We start from the raw sequence: 17,668 nt of genomic DNA on the forward strand, positions 1-17,668 counted from the left end.
TTCCCAGTCAGATTATCAAAAAAGATCTTTTTTTGGGGGGGGGGTGAGATGGGGATGGCAGAGGTTACTTTTCAATCATGTCACCAAAATTTTAAATTCCCCAAAGCATTAACAATTTTATTCATTGCAGAAGAAAACTAACTCCAAGTGAAAGATTCAAGTGTTATATAATAAATAAAACACAGAGTTGGGATTAGAACCTTTAGCATTCTGAACCTGAAATCTAATCTTTTCATTCTACTACATTATTTAACAATCATGTTAGCCAGAAATTTATTATGGCACCAAATCTCAAATAATATATATATACATAAAGAAGCTACAAAATGTTTGATCCTTGGTTTTTCCCACTTAGCAGTATGTTTCCAATTTCTTAAAACAAAACAAAAAATTTTTTTGTTGAGGCCTGATACTCACATATCTTTAATCCCAACACATGGGAGGCAGAAGCAAATAAAACACTGTGAATTCCAGGCCAGTCTGTCTACCTAGTAAGTTCCAGGCCTGCCAGCTGACAATGTGACCAGAACCTGTCTCAAAACGGCAAACACTAACGGCTAATTCATTTCCCCATTACTTTTTAATTTTTTATGTGTTTGTTTAAGACAGGGTTTCAAAAGTAGCTTTGAATAACCTGGAACTCAGTATGTAGACCACCAGGTTGTTGTCAAACTTACAGCCATCCAACCTCTTCTACTTCTGCCTCTGCCTCCAGCCTCTTTCCTCCAGCCTCTTGCCTCCTGCCTCTGCCTCCTCTGCCTTTCTGCCTTCTCTTCCTCTCTGCCTCTTATACCTCTCTGCATCCTCTGCATCTCTCTTTGTCTCCTCTGCCTCTCTGCATTCTATGCCAATCTACCTCCTCTGCCTCTCTGGCTCCTCTGCCTCTCTGCCACCTCTGCCTTTCTGCCTCTCTGCCTCTCTGGCTCCTCTGCCTCTCTGACTTCTCTGCCTCTCTAACCCCTATGCCTCTCTGCATCCTCTGACTCTGTCTCTCTGCCACTCTGCCTCCTCTCTCTCTGCCTCACTGCTTCTCTCTCTGCCTCTCTCTAAATCTCTGCCTCTCTCTCTCTGCCTCTGCCTCCAGTCTCTTGCCTCCTGCCTCTGCCTCCTCTGCCTCTTATACCTCTCTGCATCCTCTACCTCTCTCTCTCTGCCTCCTCTGCCTCTCTAACCCCTCTGCCTCTCTGCATCCTCTGCCAATCTGCCGCCTCTGCCTCTCAGCCTCCTCTCCCCTCTGCCTCTCTGGCACTCTATCTCTACCTCTCTGCCTCTGCTCTGCCTCTATGCCTCTCTCTCTGCCACTCTGCCTCTCTACATCTCCTCTGCCTCTCTGTTTCTGTGCCTCTCTTCTGCCTCTCTGCCATTCCTCTGCTTCTCTGCCTCTCTCTGCCTCTCTTCTGCCTCTCTGCCTATGCTCTGCCTCTCTGTCTCTCTCTCTCTCTACCTCTATCTCTGCCTCTCTTTCTCTCTCTCTCTGCCTCTCTTTCTCTCTGCCTCTCTGTCTTATTCTCTGCCTCTCTCTCTCTCTGCCTGTCTGGATCTCTCTTTCTGCATATCTCTGCCTCTCCTCTGCCTCTCTTTTTCTGCCTGTCCTCTGCCTCTCTGCCTTTCCTTTGCCTTCACTCTGCACCTCTGCCTCTACTCTGCCTCATTACCTCTACTCTGCCTCTCTGCCTCTACTCTGCCTTTCTGCCTCTCCTCTGCCTGTCTGCCTCTCACTGCCTCTCTCTCTCTCTCTGCCTCTGCCTCTCCCTGGCTCTCTATCTCTGCTTGCCTCTCCTCTGCCTCTGCCTGCCTATCCTCTGCTTCTCCCTCTGCCTGCCTTTCTGCCTCTCTCTCTCTCTCTCTCTCTGCCTCTCTATCACTATCTCTGCCTATCTGACTCTCTTTCTCTATGCCTCTCTGCCTCTCTCTTTCTTGGCTTCTCCACTTCTCTCTGCCTCTCTGCCTCCCCCTCTCTCCGCATCTCTCCTTCTGCCTATCTCTGCCTCTCTCTCTATCTGCCTCTCTTTCTACCTCCCCTCTGCCTCTCTGCCTCTCCTCTGCCTCTCTATCTTTGCCCCTCTCCTCTGCCTCTCTGCCTCTCACTCTCTGGCTCTGCCTCTCTCTCTCTCTGCCTCTCTGCATCTCTCTTTCTGCCTATCTCTGCCTCTGTCTATCTGCCTCTATGCCTCTCCTCTGCCTCTCTATCTGCCTCTACTCTGCCACCTCTCTGCCTCTCTCTCTCTGCCTATGCCTCTCTCTCTGTCTCAGCATCTCTCCCTCTACCTCTGCCTCTACCTCGCTCTCTATATCTGCTTGCCTCTCCTCTGCCTCTGCCTGCCTATCCTCTCCTTCTCCCTCTGCCTGCGTCTCTGCCTCTGCTTCTGCCTGCCTCTTTGTCTCTCTCTCTCTTTCTATCTCTGCCTCTCTGCCCCTCTCTCTTTTCCTCTCTGCCACTCTTTCTCTCTGCCTCTCATTTTCTCGGCTTCTCTGCCTCTCTCTCTGCCTCTCTGCCTCACTCTCTCTCTGCCTCTGCCTCTCATCTCTTTCTGCCTATCTCTGCCTCTCCTCTGCCTCTCCTCTGTCCTTTTGCCTCTCTGCCTCTCCCCTGCCTCCCTCTTTCTGCCTCTCCCATAACTCTCTGCCTTTCTTCTGCTTCTCCTCTGTCCCTCTGCCTCTCCTCTGCCTCTCTGACTTGGCTCTGACTCTCTGCCAGTCTCTCTCTCTGCCTCTCAGTCTCTCTCTCTCTCTCTGCTGCTCTCTCCATCTGCCTCTGCCTACTCTCTGCCTCTTTCTATGCCTCTCCTCTGCCTCTCTGCCTTTCCTCTGCATCTCCCCTGCTTCTCTGCCTCTCTCTCTACCTCTACTCTGCCTCTCTGCCTCTCCTCTGCCTCTCAGCCTCTCTCTGCATCTCTCTGCTTCTCTGCCTCTCCTCAGCCTCTCTCTGCTCTGCCTCTCCACTGCCGATCTGCCACTCTCTCTACTTCTCCTCTGCTTCTCTGCCTCTCCTCTGGCCTCTTTCTCTGCTTCTCCTTTGCCTCTCTCTATATCTGCTTCTCTGCCTCACTCTCTCTGCCTCTCTACATTTCTTTCTGCCTATCTCTGCCTCTCTCTCTGCCTCTCCTCTGCCTCTCAGCCTCTCTTCTGCCGCCTCTCTACCTCTCTCTCTTCCTCTCTGTCTGTCTCTCTGCCTCTCCCTGGCTCTCTGCCTCTCTCTCTCTAACCCTCTGCCTATCTCTCTCACTCTGACTCTCTCTTTGCCTCTCTGCCTCTCTCTATGCCTCTCTATCTGACTCCCTGACTCTGCCTCTCTCTTTCTTCCTCTGCCTCTTTATTTTTCTGCCTCTCTCTCTATGCATCTCTCTCTGCCACTCTTTCTCTGTCCCTCTGACTCTCTCTCTTCCTCTCCTCTACCAACTCTGCATCTCCTCTGCCTCTTTGCCTTTTCTCTGCCTCTCTTCTTCCTCTCTGCCTTCATCTCCCTGTCTCTATTTTCCTCTCCTAAGCCTCTCTGCCTTTCCTCTGCATCTCCCCTGCCTCTCAGCCTCTCTCTCTACCTCTACTCTGCCTCTCTGCCTCTCCTCTGCCTCTCTCTGCATCTCTCTGCTTCTCTGCCTCTCTGCCTCTCCTCAGCCTCTCTCTGCTTCTCTGCCTCTCTCAACCTCTCTGCCTCTCTCTCTACTTCTCCTCTGCCTCTCTGCCTCACCTCTGCCTCTTTCTCTGCCTCTCCTTTGCCTCTCTCTATATCTGCTTCTCTGCCTCTCTCTCTCTCTCTGCCTCTCTACATTTCTCTTTCTGCCTATCTCTGCCTCTCCTCTGCCTCTCTTCTGCCACCTCTCTGCCACTCTGCCACCTCTCTACCTCTCTCTCTCCCTCTCTGTCTCTCTCTCTCTGCCTCTCCCTGGCTCTCTGCCTCTCTCTCTCTAGCTCTCTGCCTATCTCTCACTCTGACTCTCTCTTTGCCTCTCTGCCTCTCTGCCTCTCTCTTTCTGACTCTGACTCTGCCTCTTTCTTTTTCTGCCTCTTTATTGCTCTGCCTCTCTATGCATCTCTCTCTCCACCTCTCTGCCACTCTCTCTCTGTCTGACTCTCTCTCTTCCTCTCTCTCTCTGCCTCTCTTCTACCACTCACTCTGCATCTCCTCTGCCTCTCTGCCTTTCCTCTGCCTCTCTATCTCTACTCTGCCTCTCTGCCTCTCCTCTACCTCTCTGCCTCTCTGCCTCTCTTCAGCTTCTCTGCCTCTCTTTACCTCTCTACTTCTCTCTGCCTCACTCTCTCTGCCTCACTCTCTCTGCCTCTCTACCTCTCCCTCTGCCTCTACCTCTCTTTCTCTCTACCTCTGCCTGCCTCTCCTCTGCCTTTCCCTCCCTCTCCTCTGCTTCTCTCTCTGCCTGCATCTCTGCCTCTGCCTCTGGCTGCCTCTCTGCCTCTCTCTCTCTCTCTCTCTCTCTCTCTCTCTCTCTGCCTTTCTGCCTTTCTCTCTCTCTGCCTCTCTCTCTGAATCTCTAACTCTCTCTCTCCCTCTGACTCTGCCTCTCTCTTCTGCCTCTCTACCCCTCTCTCTGTGTCTATCTGCCTGCTCTCTCTACCTCTCTCTTTCTCAGATTCTCTGCCTCTCTCTCTCTGTCTGTCTCTCTGCCTCTTCTCTGCCTCTCCTCTGCCTCTCTCTTTATGCCTCTCCTATGCCTCTCCACATTTTCTCTGCCTCTCCACTGCCTCTCTATCTCTCTCTCTGCTTCTCTGCCTCTCTTCCTCTCTCTGTCTTCCTGTCTGCCTCTCTTTCTCTGTATCTCTCTTTCTACCTGTCTCTCTCTACCTCTGCCTTTCTCTCTCTCTCTGACTCTCTGACTGTCTATCTCTCTGCCTCTCTGTCTGCCTATCTCTGCCTCTCTCTCTATCTGCCTCTCTGCATCTCCTCTGCCTCACTGCAGCCTTTCTGCCTCTCTGCTGCCACTTGATGCTCTGCTGCCTCTCTTCCTCTCTGCCTCTCTATCTGCCTCTCTGCCTCTATCTCTCTATATCTCTGCCTCTCTATCTCTCTGCCTCTCTCTCTCTGCCTCTCTCTCTCTGCCACACTGTCATTGTATGCCTCTCTGCCTCTCTACCTCTCTTCCTCTCTGCCTCTCTCTGTATCTTTCCTCTGCCTCTCTGCCTCTCCTCTGCCTCTCTCTCTCTCTGCCTCTCCTTACCTCTCTATTGGCCTCTCTGACTCTCCTCTGCCTCTCTTGTTCTGCCTCTCCTGCTCCTCTCTGCTTCTCCTCTGCATCTCCTCTGCCCCTCTGCTTCTCCTCTGCCTCATTCTGCTTCTCTGACTCTCTGCCTCTCTCTCTGCCTCTGCCTCTCTAACTCTCCTTTGCCTCTCTTTCTCTGCCTCTGCCTGCCTCTCCTCTCTATTTCTACCTCTACGCCTTTCTCTCTCTCCCTCTGCCTCTCTCTAACTCTCTGCCTCTCTATCTGTCCCTCTGCCTCTATCTCTCTGCATCTCTCTGCCTCTTTCTCTGTCTCTCTTCCTCTCTCTCTGCCTCTCTCTCTCTCTTCCCCTCTCTCTGCCTCTCTGTCTCTCTCTGCCACACTGCCATTCTCTGCCTAGCTACCTCTCTGCCTCTCTCTCTGCCTCTCTACCTCTCTTCTCTCTGCCTCTCTGTCTCTCCTCTGCCTCTTTCTCTGCCTTTCCCCGCCTCTCTGCCTCTCTCTCTACTTCTCCTCTACCTCTCTGCCTCTCCTCTGCCTCTCTGCCTCTCCTCTGCCTCTCTCTATACATGCTCTCTGCCTCTCTCTCTGCCTCTCTCCATTTTTCTCTTTCTACCTAATTCTGTCTCTCTCTCTCACTGCTTCTCCTCTGCATCTCTATCTGCCTCTCCACTGCCTCTCTGCCTCTCTACTACTGACTGTCTCCCTCTCTGCTGCCTCTCTATCTCTCATTCTCCCTCTCTGCCTCTCTCTCTGTTCTCTCTGCCTCTCTCTGCCTCTCCGCCTCTCTCTCTGGCTATTTCTCCCCCTCTATCTTTGCCTCTCTGCCTCCCTCTTTCTGCCTCTCTGCCTCTCTTCCTTGCTCTCTCTCTTCCTCTGCCTCTCTCTGCCTCACTCTCTTTTCCTCTCTCTCTCTCTCTCTCTCTCTGCCTCTCCTCTACCCCTCTATCTCTCCTCTGCCTCTCTGCCTTTCCTCTGCCTGTCCTCTACCTCTCTGCTTCTCTGCCTCTCTACCTCTACTATGCCTCTCCCTCTCTGCTGCCTCTCTGACACCTCTCTGCCTCTCTACCTCTCTCTCTGCCTCTGCCTCTCGTTCTCTCTGCCTCTGCCCGCCTCTCCTCTGTCTTTGTCTGCCTGTCCTCTGCTTCTTTCTCTGCCTGCATCTCTGCCTCTGCCTCAGCCTCTGGCTGCCTCTCTGCCACTCTGTCACTCACTCTGCCTCTCTCTATCTGCTTTTCTGACTCTTTCTCTCTGCCACTCTGCCTCTCCCTCTCTCTTTGCCTCTCTGCCCCTCTCTTTCTCTTCCTATCTCTGTCTCTTTCTCTCCCACTCTCTCTGTCTCTCTGTCTTCCTCTGTCTCTCTCTCCCTATCTCTGCCTTTCTATCTGCCTCTTTGCATCTCCTCTGCCTCTCTGCTGCCTCTCTGACTCTCTGCATCTATGCAGCCTCTCTCCCTATCTCTGTCTCTGTCTCTCTTTCTCTCTTCCTCTGCCAGCCTCTTCTCACTATCTCTGCTTCTCTGCCTTTCTCTCTCTCTGCCTCTCTTCATATCTCTCTCTGCCTCTCCTCTGCCTCTTTCTATGCCTCTCCTCTGCCTCTCTGCCTCTCCTCTGCCTCTCGCTCTGCCGTACCCTGCATCTCTGCCTCTCTGCCTTTCCCTTCTCTCTCTCTATGCATCTATGCAGCCTCTCTGCCTCTCTGCTTATCTCTCTATCTCTAATCGGCCTCTCTTCCTCTCCTCTGCCTCTCTGCCTCTCTTCCTCTCTGCCTCTCTGTCTCACTCTGCGTCTCTGCCTGTCTCTCTCTCTGCCTCTCAGTCTCTCTCTCTCTCTCTTCCTTTCTCTCCATCTGCCTCTCTGCCTCTCCTCTGCCTCTTTCTATGCCTCTCTTCTGCCTCTCTGCCTCTCTCTCTGCCTCTGCCTGCCTCTCCTCTCTCTCTGCCTCTCTGCTTCTCTCTCTGTCTTTGTGTCTTTGCCTCTCTCTCTGTCTCTCTACCTCTCTCTCTGCCTCTCTCTTTGCCTCTCTGCCTCTCTACTTCTCTCTCTCTCTGCCTCTATCTCTATGCCTCTGCCTCTCTGCCTCTGACTCTCTCTGTGTCTCTGCCTTTCTTTCTCTCTGCCTCTGCCTGCCTCTCCTCTGCCTATGCCTGCCTGTCCTCTGCTTCTCTTTCTCCCTGCATCTATGTTGCTGCCTCTGCCTCTGGCTGTCTCTCTCTCTCTCTACCTCTCTCCATCTGCCTCTCTGCCTCTTTCTCTCTGCAACTCTGCCTCTCCCTCTCTCTTTGCCTCTCTGCCTCTCTCTCTCTTCATGTCTGCGTCTCTCTCTGCCTCTCCTCTGCCTCTTTCTATTCCTCTCCTCTGCCTCTCTGCCTCTCGCTCTCTCTCTCTGCGTCTCCTTGCCTCTCTATCTGCTTCCCTGCCTCCCCTTTGCTTCTCTCGTTCTGCCTCTCCTGTGCTTCTCTACCTCTGACTCTCTCTGTGTCTCTGCCTTTCTTTCTCTCTGCCTCTGCCTGCCTCTCCTCTGCCTTTGCCTGCCTGTCCTCTGCTTCTCTTTCTCCCTGCATCTATGTCACTGCCTCTGCCTCTGGCTGTCTCTCTCTCTCTCTGCCTCTCTCCATCTGCCCCTCTGCCTCTTTCTCTCTGCAACTCTGCCTCTCCCTCTCTCTTTGCCTGTCTGCCTCTCTCTCTTCATGTCTGCGTCTCTCTCTGCCTCTCTCTCTCTCTCTGCCTCTCCTCTGCCTCTTTCTATTCCTCTCCTCTGCCTCTCTGCCTCTCACTCTCTCTCTCTGCCTCTCCTTGCCTCTCTATCTGCTTCCCTGCTTCCCCTTTGCTTCTCTCGTTCTGCCTCTCCTGTGCCTCTCTGCCTTTCCTCTGCCTCTCCTCTACCTCACTCTGCTTCTCTGACTACTCTCTGCCTCTCTCTCTCTCTCTGCCTCTGCAACTCTATCTATCCTTTGCCTCCCTCTCTCTGCCTTTGCCTGCCTCTCCTCTCTATCTCTGCCTCTCTGCCTCTCTATCTGCCTCTCTGCCTCGATCTCTCTGCATCTCTGCCTCTCACAATCTCTCTCCATCTCTGCCTCTCTCTCTCTCTCTTCCTCTCTATCTGCATCTCCTGTGCCTCTGCCTCTCCTCTGCCCCTCTATCTCTGCATCTCCTCTGCCTCTCTGCCTTTCCTCTGCCTCTCCTCTGCCTCTCTGACTATCTTTCTACCTCTACTCCTGCCTCTCTGCATCTCCTCTGCCTCTCTGCCTCTCTTCAGCCTCTCCCTCTTTCTGCCTCTCTCTCTCTGCCTCTCTCTCTCTATGCATCTGCTTCTCTTTCTTTGCCTCTCTCTGCCTCTCTACATCTCTCTCTCTCTGTCTCTCTCTCTGCCTCTGCCTGCCTCTCCTCTGCCTTTGCCTGCCTGTCCTCTGCTTCTCTCTCTGCATGCATCTCTGCCTCTGCTTCTGCACCTGGCTACCTCTCTGCTTCTCCTTATCTGCCTTTCTGCCTCTCTTTCTCTCTGCCTCTCCCTCTCTGCCTCTCTGCCTCTCTCTCTCTCTCTCTTCCTGTCTGCCTCTCTCTTTCTCTGTATCTCTATCTCTACCTCTCCGTCTCTCTCTACCTCTCTGCCTTTCTCTCTGATTCTCTGACTTTCTCTCTCTCTGTCTGCCTATCTCTGCCTCTCTATCTGCCTCTCTGCATCTCCTCTGCCTCTCTGCAGCCTTTCTGCATCTCTGCTGCCACTTGATGCTCTGCTGCCTCTGTGACTCTCTGCCTCTCTGCACCCTCTCTGCCTCCTTCTCTCCACCTCTCTGGCTCTCTCTCTATCTCTCTCTCTGCTTCTTAATCTCTCTCTCTCTCTCTCTCTCTCTCTCTCTCTATCTCTGCCACTCTGCCTCTCCTCTGCCTCTCGCTCTGCCATATCCTGCATCTCTGCCTCTCTGCCTTTCCCCTCTCTCTCTCTATGCATCTATGCAGCCTCTCTGCCTCTCTGCTGCCTCTCTGCCTCTCTGCTTCTCTAACTCCACTCTGCTGCTCTGCTTCTCTTCTGCCTTTATATATGCCTCTCCTCTGCCTCTCGCTCTGCCGTATCCTGCATCTCTGCCTCTCTGCCTTTCCCCCCTCTCTCTCTATGCATCTATGCAGCCTCTCTGACTGTCTGCTGCCTCTCGGCCTCTCTGCTTCTCTCTCTAACTCTACTCTGCCGCTCTGCCTCTCTTCTGCCTCTATATATGCCTCTCCTCTGCCTCTCTGCAGTCTCTCTGCCTCTCTGCTGCCTCTTTGCTGAGTCTTGGTCTCGCTTCCTCTCCTCTGACTCTCTGCCTTTCTGTCTCACTCTGCCTCTCTGCCTGTCTCTCTCTCTGCCTCTCAGTCTCTCTCTCTCTCTCTCTCTTCCTTTCTCTCCATCTGCCTCTCTGCTTCTCCTCTGCCTCTTTCTATGCCTCTCTTCTGCCTCTCTGTCTCTCTCTACTTCTCTGCAGCTTTTCTACCTCTTTTTGCCTCTCTGCCTCTCTCTCTGCCTCTGCCTGCCTCTCCTCTCTCTGCCTCTCTGCTTCTCTCTGTGTCTCTCTCTGTGTCTCTGCCTCTCTCTCTTTGCCTCTCTGCCTCTCTACTTCTCTCTCTCTCTCTCTCTCTCTCTCTGCTTCTCTCTATGCCTCTGCCTCTCTGCCTCTGCCTCTCTCTGTGCCTCTGCCTCTCTTTCTCTCTGCCTCTGCCTGCCTGTCCTCTGCTTCTCTTTCTCCCTGCATCTATGTCACTGCCTCTGCCTCTGGCTGACTCTCTCTCTCTGCCTCTCTCCATCTGCCTCTCTGCCTCTCTTTCTCTCTGTAACTCTGCCTCTCTCTCTCTTCATGTCTGCATCTCTCTTTCTCTGCCTCTCTCTCTCTCTCTGCCTCTCTGGCTCTCAATCTCCCTCTCTCTCTGCCTCTCCTTGCCTCTCTATCTGCTTCCCTGCCTCTCCTTTGCTTCTCTCATTCTGCCTCTCCAGTGCCTCTCTGCCTTTCCTCTGCCTCTCCTCTGCCTCACTCTTGCTTCTCTGACTCTCTGCCTCTCTCTCTCTGCCTCTGCCTGCCTCTCCTCTCTATCTCTGCCATTCTGCCTCTCTCTCTCTCTGCCTCTCTATCTGCCTCTCTGCATCTCTGCCTCTCACAATCACTCTCCATCTCTGCCCCTCTCTCTCTTCCTCTCTCTCTGCCTCTCCTCTTCCCCTCTATCTCTGCATCTCCTCTGCCTCTCTGCCTTTCCTCTGCCTCTCCTCTGCCTCTCTGCCTATCTCTCTACCTCTCCTATGCCTCTCCTCTGCCTCTCTGTCTCTCCTCTGCCTCTCTGCCTCTCTTCAGCCTCTCTCCCTCTTTCTGCCTCTCTACCTCTCTCTCTGCCTCTCTACCTTTCTCTCTCTGCCTCTCTCTCTCTGTGCATCTGCTTCTCTTTCTTTGCCTCTCTCTGCCTCTCTACATCTCTCTCTCTCTCTGCCTCTCTCTCTCTGCATCTGCCTCTCTTTCTCTGCCTCTGCCTGTCTCTCCTCTGCCTGCCTGTCCTCTGCTTCTCTCTCTGCATGCATCTCTGCCTCTGCTTCTGCACCTGACTGCCTCTCTGCTTCTCCTTATCTGCCTTTCTGCCTCTCTTTCTCTCTGCCTCTCCCTCTCTTTGCCTCTCTGCCTCTCTCTCTCTCTCTTCCTGTCTGCCTCTCTCTTTCTCTGTATCTCTCTACCTCTCCGTCTCTCTCTACCTCTCTGCCTTTCTCTCTGATTCTCTGTCTCTCTGTCTGCCTATCTCTGCCTCTCTCTCTATCTGCCTCTCTGCATCTCCTCTGCCTCTCTGCAGCCTTTCTGCATCTCTGCTGCCACTTGACGCTCTGCTGCCTCTGTGACTCTCTGCCTCTCTGCAGCCTCTCTGCCTCTTTCTCTCCACCTCTCTGGCTCTCTCTCTCTCTCTCTCTGTTTCTCAATATGTCTCTCTCTCTTGGCCTCTCTCTATCTCTGCCTCTATGACTCTCCTCTGCCGCTCTGCCTCTCCTCTACTTGTCTAGCTCTGCCTCTCCTCTGCCTGTCTGCCTTTCCTCTGCCTTTCTGCCTCTCCGCCTCTCCTCTGCCTCTCTACCTCTCTGCCACCTCTCTGCAGCTTCTCTACCTCTCTTTGCCTCTCTGCCTCTCTCTCTGCCTCTGCCTGCCTCTCCTCTCTCACTCTGCCTCTCTCTGGCTAACTCCCTCTCTCTCCACCTCTCTCTCTGCCTCTCTCTCATTCTTTCTCTCTACTTCTCCCTCTGTGCCTTTCTGTCTGCTCTCTCTCTCTCTCTCTCTCTCTCTGCCTCTCTCTTGCTGGGCTTCTCTGCGTCTCTCTCTCTCTCTCTCTCTGGCACTCTCTGCCTCTCTGCATCTCTCTTTCTCTGCCACCCTCTCTCTCTCTCTCTCTCTCTCTCTCTCTCTCTCTCTCTCTCTCTGCCACTCTCTCTGCCTCTCTGTCTCTCTCTGCTTCTCTGCCTCTCTGTATCTCTGACCCTCTATTTCTGCCACTCTGCCTCTCTATCAGCCTCTCTGCCTTTCTTCTGCCTCTCCTCCGCACTTCTGCCTCTCCTCTGCCTCTCTGCCACTCCTCTGCCTCTCTGCAGCCTCTCTCTGCCTCTCTGCTTCTCTGCCTCTCTACCTCTCTCTCTCTGCCTCTCTCTCTTTCTGCCTCTGCCTCTCTTCCTCTCTCTGCCTCTCTCTCCACCTCTCTGTCTCTCTGCCTCTCAGTTTCTCGCTCTCTGCCTATCTCTCTCTCTGCCTCTCCTCTGCCTATTTCTGTGCCTCTCCTCTGCCTGTCTCCCTCTTCCTCTCCTCTCCCTGTTTCCCTCTGCCTCTTTGCCTTTCCTCTGCCTCTCTCTCTCTCACTCTCTCTCTCTGGCTTTCTGCCTTCTGCTTCTCTTTCTAATGCCACTCTGCCACTCTGCCTCTCCTCTGGCTCTTTCTATGCCTCTCCTCTGCCTGTCTCTCTCTGCCTCTCCACCTTTCCTCTGCGTCTCTCTCTCTGCCTATCTGCAGCCTCTCTGCCTCTCCTCTGTGTCTCTGCTTCTCTTTCTCCATCTAATATGCCTCTCTGCCACTCCTCTGCCTGACTCTCTGTCTCTCTACCTCTCTCTCTTTCTGCCTCTGCCTCTCTTCCTCTCTCTCTCTCTCTCTCTCTGCCTCTCTCTCTCCACCTCTCTGGCACTCTCTCTATCTCTGTCTCTCTGCCTGTCATTTTCTCTCGCTCTCTGCCTATCTCTCTCTCTGCCTCTCCTCTGCCTGTTTCCCTCTGCCTCTCTGCCTTTCCTCTGTCTGTCTGTCTCTCTCTCTCTGGCTTTCTGCCTCTCTGCTTCTCTCTCTAATGCTACTCGGCCACTCTGCCTCTCCTCTAGGTCTTTCTATGCCTCTCCTCTGCCTGTCTCTCTCTGCCTCTCCACCTTTCCTCTGCGTCTCTCTCTCTCTGCCTCTCTGCAGACTCTCTGCCTCTCCTCTGTGTCTCTCCTTCTCTTTCTCCCTCTAATATGCCTCTCTGCCACTCCTCTGCCTCTCTGCCTCTCTGTCTCACTCTGCTTCTCTGCCTCCTCTCTGCCTCTTTCTATGCCTCTCTAACTCTCTGCTGCCTCTCTGCCTTTCTGCCTCTCTGGAGTTTCTCTTCCTCACTTTGCCTCTCTGCCTCTCTACTCTCTCTCTCTCTGCCTCTGTCTCTCTCTTGTGTTCTACCTCTCTCTCTGTGCCTCTCTGCCCCCCCGCCACTCTTTCTTGGCTTCTCTGGCTCTCCCCCTCTGCCTCTCTCTCTGTCTATCTGCATCTCTTTCTGCCTCTCTCTCTCTCCCTTTCTTTCTATCTGCTTCTTCTCTTCCTCTCTATCTGCCTCTCCTCTGCCTCTCTGCCTCTCTGCCTCTCCTTGGCCTCTCTCTTTGTGCCTCTCCTTTGCCTCTCTGTCTTTCCTCTGCCTCTTCTCTGTCCCTCTGCCACTCCTCTGCCTCTCTCTGCCTCTTTCTGCTTCTCTGCCTCTCTGCCTCTCCTCTGCCTCTTTCTATGCCTCTCCTCTGCCTCTGCCTCTCTCTGCCTGTCTCTCTCTGCCTCTCCGCCTTTCCTCTGCCTCTCTCTCTCTCTGCCTCTGCCTGCCTCTCCTTTCTATCTCTGCCTCTCTGCCTTTTCTCTATATATCTCTCTCTGCCTCTCAATCTCTCTCTCTCTCACTGCTTTTCTCTATCTCTGCCTCTCCTCTGCCTCTTTCTATGTACCTCCTCTGCCTGCCTCTTTGCCTCTCCTAGGCTTGTCTGGCTCTGCCTCTCCTCTGCCTCTCTGCCTTTCCTCTGTCTTTCTGCCTCTCCTCTGCATCTCTGCCTCTCTACCTCTCTGCCACCTCTTTGAATCTCTCTGCCTCTCTGCAGCTTCTCTACCTCTCTTTGCCTCTCTGCCTCTCTCTCTAACTGTCTCTCTCTGTCTCTCTGCCTTTCTCTCTCTTGGCTCTCTGCCTCTCTCTGCCTCTCTGCCTCTCTATCTCTATCTCTCTACCTCTCCCTCTGTGCCTCTCTGCCTGCTCTCTCTCTCTCTCTCGCTGCCTCTCTCTCTGCCTCGGCCTCTCTCTGACTCTGTGCATCTCTTTCTCTGTCTCTCTCTCTCTCTGCCTCTATCTCTACTTCTCTGCCTCTCTGTCTCTCTCTGCTTCTATCTCTGACTCTGCCTCTCTCTCTCTGCCTATCTCTGCAGATCTGCCTCTCTCTCTATCAGCCTCTCTGCCTCTCCTCTGCCTCTCTCTGCTTCTCTGCCCCTCTGCTTTTCCTCTGCCTCGTCTCTGCCTTTCTTTCTGTCTCTCTACCTCTCCCTCTCTGCCTCTCTCTGACTCTCTACATGTCTCTCTCTTTGCCTCTCTCTCTGCCTATCTCTGCCTCTCTATCTGCCTCTCTGCCTCTCCTCTGCCTCTCTATTTGCCTGTCCTCTGCCTCTCTAGTTGCCTCTCCTCTGCCTCTCTCTTTCTGCCTTTCCTCTGCCTCTCTATTTGCCTCTCCTCTGCCTCTCTTTTTCTGCCTCTCTGCCTTTCCTCTGCCTCTCTTCTGCCCCCTGCCTCTCCTCTGCCTCTCTGCCTCTCTCTGCTTCTCTGCCTCTCTCTCTATGCTTCTCTCTATGCCTCTACCTCTCTCTCTCTGCCACTGCCTGCCTCTCCTCTTTATCTCTGCCTCTCTATCTATCTGTCTCTCTCTCTTTGCCTCTCTGTCTTTCTCTCTCTCTGCCTCTCCTCTGATTTTCTGCCTCTTTCTCTGTCTCTCTCTCTCTGTCTCTCCACCTTTCTCTTTACCTCTCTCTCTCTGCCTCTGCCTGCCTCTCCTCTCTATCTCTGCCTCTCTCTTTCTCTGCCATTCTCTCTGCCTAGTTGCCTCTCTGTCTCTCTCTCTCTGCCTCTCTGCCTTTCTCTCTCTCTGCCTCTCTGCATCTCTGCCTCTCTCTTTCTGCTTCTCTCTTTCTGCCTCTCTCTTTGCCTCTCTGCCTCTCTCTGCCTCTTTTTGCCTATCTGCTTCTCTTTCTGCCTCTGCCTCTCTCTCTGCCTCTCCCTGCCTCTGCCTCTACATCTTTGCCTCTCTCTGTCTATCTCTCTGCCTCTGCCTTTCTCTGCCTCTCCTCCTCTGCCTCTGCTTCTCCTCTTCTGCCCCTCTGTCTCTGCCTCTGCCTCTCATCCTCTGCCTCTGCCTCCACTTCCTCTGCATCTCCTCTTCTGCCTCTTCTCTGCCTCTCTGCCTATGCCTCTCCTGTCTCTCTGCCTCTGTGCCTCTGTTTCTCTGCCACTCATGCCTCTCTGCCCCTCTGCCTCTCCTGCCTCCTGCTCCTTCCCACCTCCTTCCTGCCTCCTGCCAGCCTCCAGCCTCCTGCCTCTAAGGTGCTGATTAGAGTCACCACACATGGATTCACCATTATTTTCTTATTTCTCATTCTCTCAAATCTCTAGACAAGTCATATATTTACAAATGTCTGAGTTAGTAAGTCTTTAATCCAAACATAAAGTACACAGGAGCAGGAGAACCTGCAAAGTCATTCTCAGCCATATAGGAAGCTTAAGGAGAGATTGTGAAACATAACACCCTATCCCAAAACAAAAGAAAACAGAAATGCTTGGTGGTCTCCACTGAAAGTGTTTTTCCTTTCAAAAATCTGCTCAATAGCAGGGCATAGTGGCACATGCCACTTTGACCCCAGCACTCAAGGAGGCAGGGGGAGCACTGAAACTTTGAGGCCAGCCTCATCTACAGAGCAAGTTCCAGGACAGCCAGGGCTATACAAACAAACAAACAAAGAGAATTAGTTGCAGAATTATTTAAGCCAAAATACATTTGCTCACTGACATGAGATTGTAAACTCGATCTTTCTTAATGAATAAACTCTTTAAGGACATAGACTTGGGCTGTTTTAATCTCTAACTTTTAAGAGAATCTAAGAATAGTATCTCAAACCTACAGGCAAGAAATCACCATCATCCTTGTCATTAATCAACAATTTGAGACTGAACATTACAAAAAGAAAGGCTTGAGTTTGGTGAAAGAGTAGTAGTTCCTACTACCTGGAACTGAATTGACAATGGCAACAGCAGACAGAGCACATGTATAGGAGTCAAGTACAATGACAGAAATGGAAGTAAGAGCCCAAAACAGACTTATACAGGAGAAAAATGCACTACACCAACAATTTCACAACGTTAAAGAATGCTGGGCATCATTAATCCCAGCAATTAGGAAACAAAGGCCGGTAGATCTCTACCAGCCGAGAAACATATGGCAATATATATAGTAAGTTCCAGAACAAGCAGGCCTATCAATGTTGAGAAACCTTGGCAAAGGCGTTGCAAGCTCCTCATTGTATGCTGGTATCTTTGGCTTTCATCTACTGCCACCTCATTGATGTCTGAATAGTCCACAGCATCTTCTCTACTCACATTACATCCTATGGATAAAAAATGGAGAATACTCAAGAAAAAGCAACTAGTTATTTCTTAGCTAGTCCCCACTTAAAAGTGAGTGTACAATAGGTAGCCTCCTCCCTGACCCACACAATACTCCCCACGGTCTATACTTCACCTTCATCATTTACCAAGGCACCATCAGTCTCAGCCAATTCTTCATTCACCGTGAGTTCAGTGATGTGGCTGCTCAGACCAAAAGTCCCCAAGCCTGCCAGATGTTTCTGACACTCCTGAAAAAGCAATGGCCCAAGAGTTAAAATTAACAATAAACCTGAAGGTCCTACATGAGATCTATTTCCCTTGCTTATAACGAGGTCACCAATCTATTTGAGAAATTATTCCCCAACATGCACAAAAGAACATCACATTCAAAAACTGTGTAGTAAATGCATGACTTTAAACTTATCAGACCCATTTCAGATCAGCAAAAGGCAGAAAAACATAGTTCTAACCGTCTTCAAGGAGGATCTTACTCAGTAGCGGTTCTGAGAGGTCTACTAGGTTTATCTATTAATTTTCCAACCAGGCAAGCAGACCGTTAGGTTCAAACAAAACCTCAGCGGCAATGAAAGGCACTTAACTGTTACCCTTTTTTCTCCCTGTTTTTCCTCAGAGTTGAACACCGCCTCTCCCTCCAGTGTTCCCCAAACCCAAGAGTGTTCTGTGTCCCCAGAATGGGCTAAAACTCCCTCTACTACTACAGGTTCCCAACCGCCTGCACTCTTCCACCCCTAGTCTCCTGACACACTGCCCTCCGCCTCAGGCCCACGCCCAAGTCTCACATCATCCAAGAGGCTTTCACTCTCCAGCTGCCCTGATCTACTGATGTTGCCAAACGGGAAGCCTGTTAAAGTAAATGGGTCTCCTCCATCGGAATCACCATCACCATCTGTGTCTGACATGATGGCGGCAGGTGGGCCGACACCCGTCACGTTCAGCCGCACAGCACAGCACAGCCTGGCTCCACGGGCCGGAAACAAATACTTCAGTCGCAGGAAAGTGACTTGTTCAAGTCTGACGTACCATATCCTTCCAGAAACTGAAAAGAAAAAACCGGAGTGAGCTGGCTGTCCTTCGAGATCAGAGACTAAGGTGCCCTACTTCACTGTTTGTGATTAGCCCATCCAAACGGTCGAAAACCTTCAGGTTGCTAGGTAACAACGGCAGATTTTCCTCCAATAGGAACGAAGTTCTAACGGCTCATGACTTTTGCCCCCTGGAAACTTCGGGTCATAGGTTACAAGACCCGGAAGGAAGGATTCGAAACAGGATTTTCTGGATCGGGCCATTTTTCCAAAGGAAAAATGCTTTGATTTGTGCTAGAGGTAGGATTGCTACGTACTTATTCTGAATTTACATTTTTCCAGAGAAAAATGTGGAGCTTAGCATAGCGAGTGACCAAAGCTTCGACATTCACAACCTATAACAATTTCATACCTTTTTTTTTTTTTTTCTGAGCATTAGTGGACAAGGTGCTAGGTTTCGTTCCTGGCACCAACCAAAACAGAGAGATGATAGCTATAACAAACGCTGGGAGAGAGGACGTTTTAGTTAGGGTCCTCTCTCTTGCTTAGTTT

The 17,668-nt window shown here is 51.9% G+C and overlaps 1 protein-coding gene across 1 annotated transcript in view; it reads right to left on the reverse strand.

Annotated features, from left to right (window-relative positions):
* The window catches only part of LOC110543574 (transcription initiation factor TFIID subunit 1-like), an 85,214-nt gene extending 68,215 nt beyond the window's left edge, over positions 1-16,999 (reverse strand). Inside the window, 3 exon segments of the mRNA XM_060376844.1 lie at positions 15,959-16,072; positions 16,207-16,321; positions 16,874-16,999. Of these exon segments, the coding sequence (XP_060232827.1) occupies positions 15,959-16,072; positions 16,207-16,321; positions 16,874-16,993 (349 nt within the window). The 5' untranslated portion in view covers positions 16,994-16,999.
* Positions 17,000-17,668: the final 669 nt, after the last annotated feature.

The sequence above is a fragment of the Meriones unguiculatus genome (genome assembly GCF_030254825.1).
Source record: "Meriones unguiculatus strain TT.TT164.6M chromosome Y unlocalized genomic scaffold, Bangor_MerUng_6.1 ChrY_unordered_Scaffold_35, whole genome shotgun sequence".
Taxonomy (NCBI): domain Eukaryota; kingdom Metazoa; phylum Chordata; class Mammalia; order Rodentia; family Muridae; genus Meriones; species Meriones unguiculatus.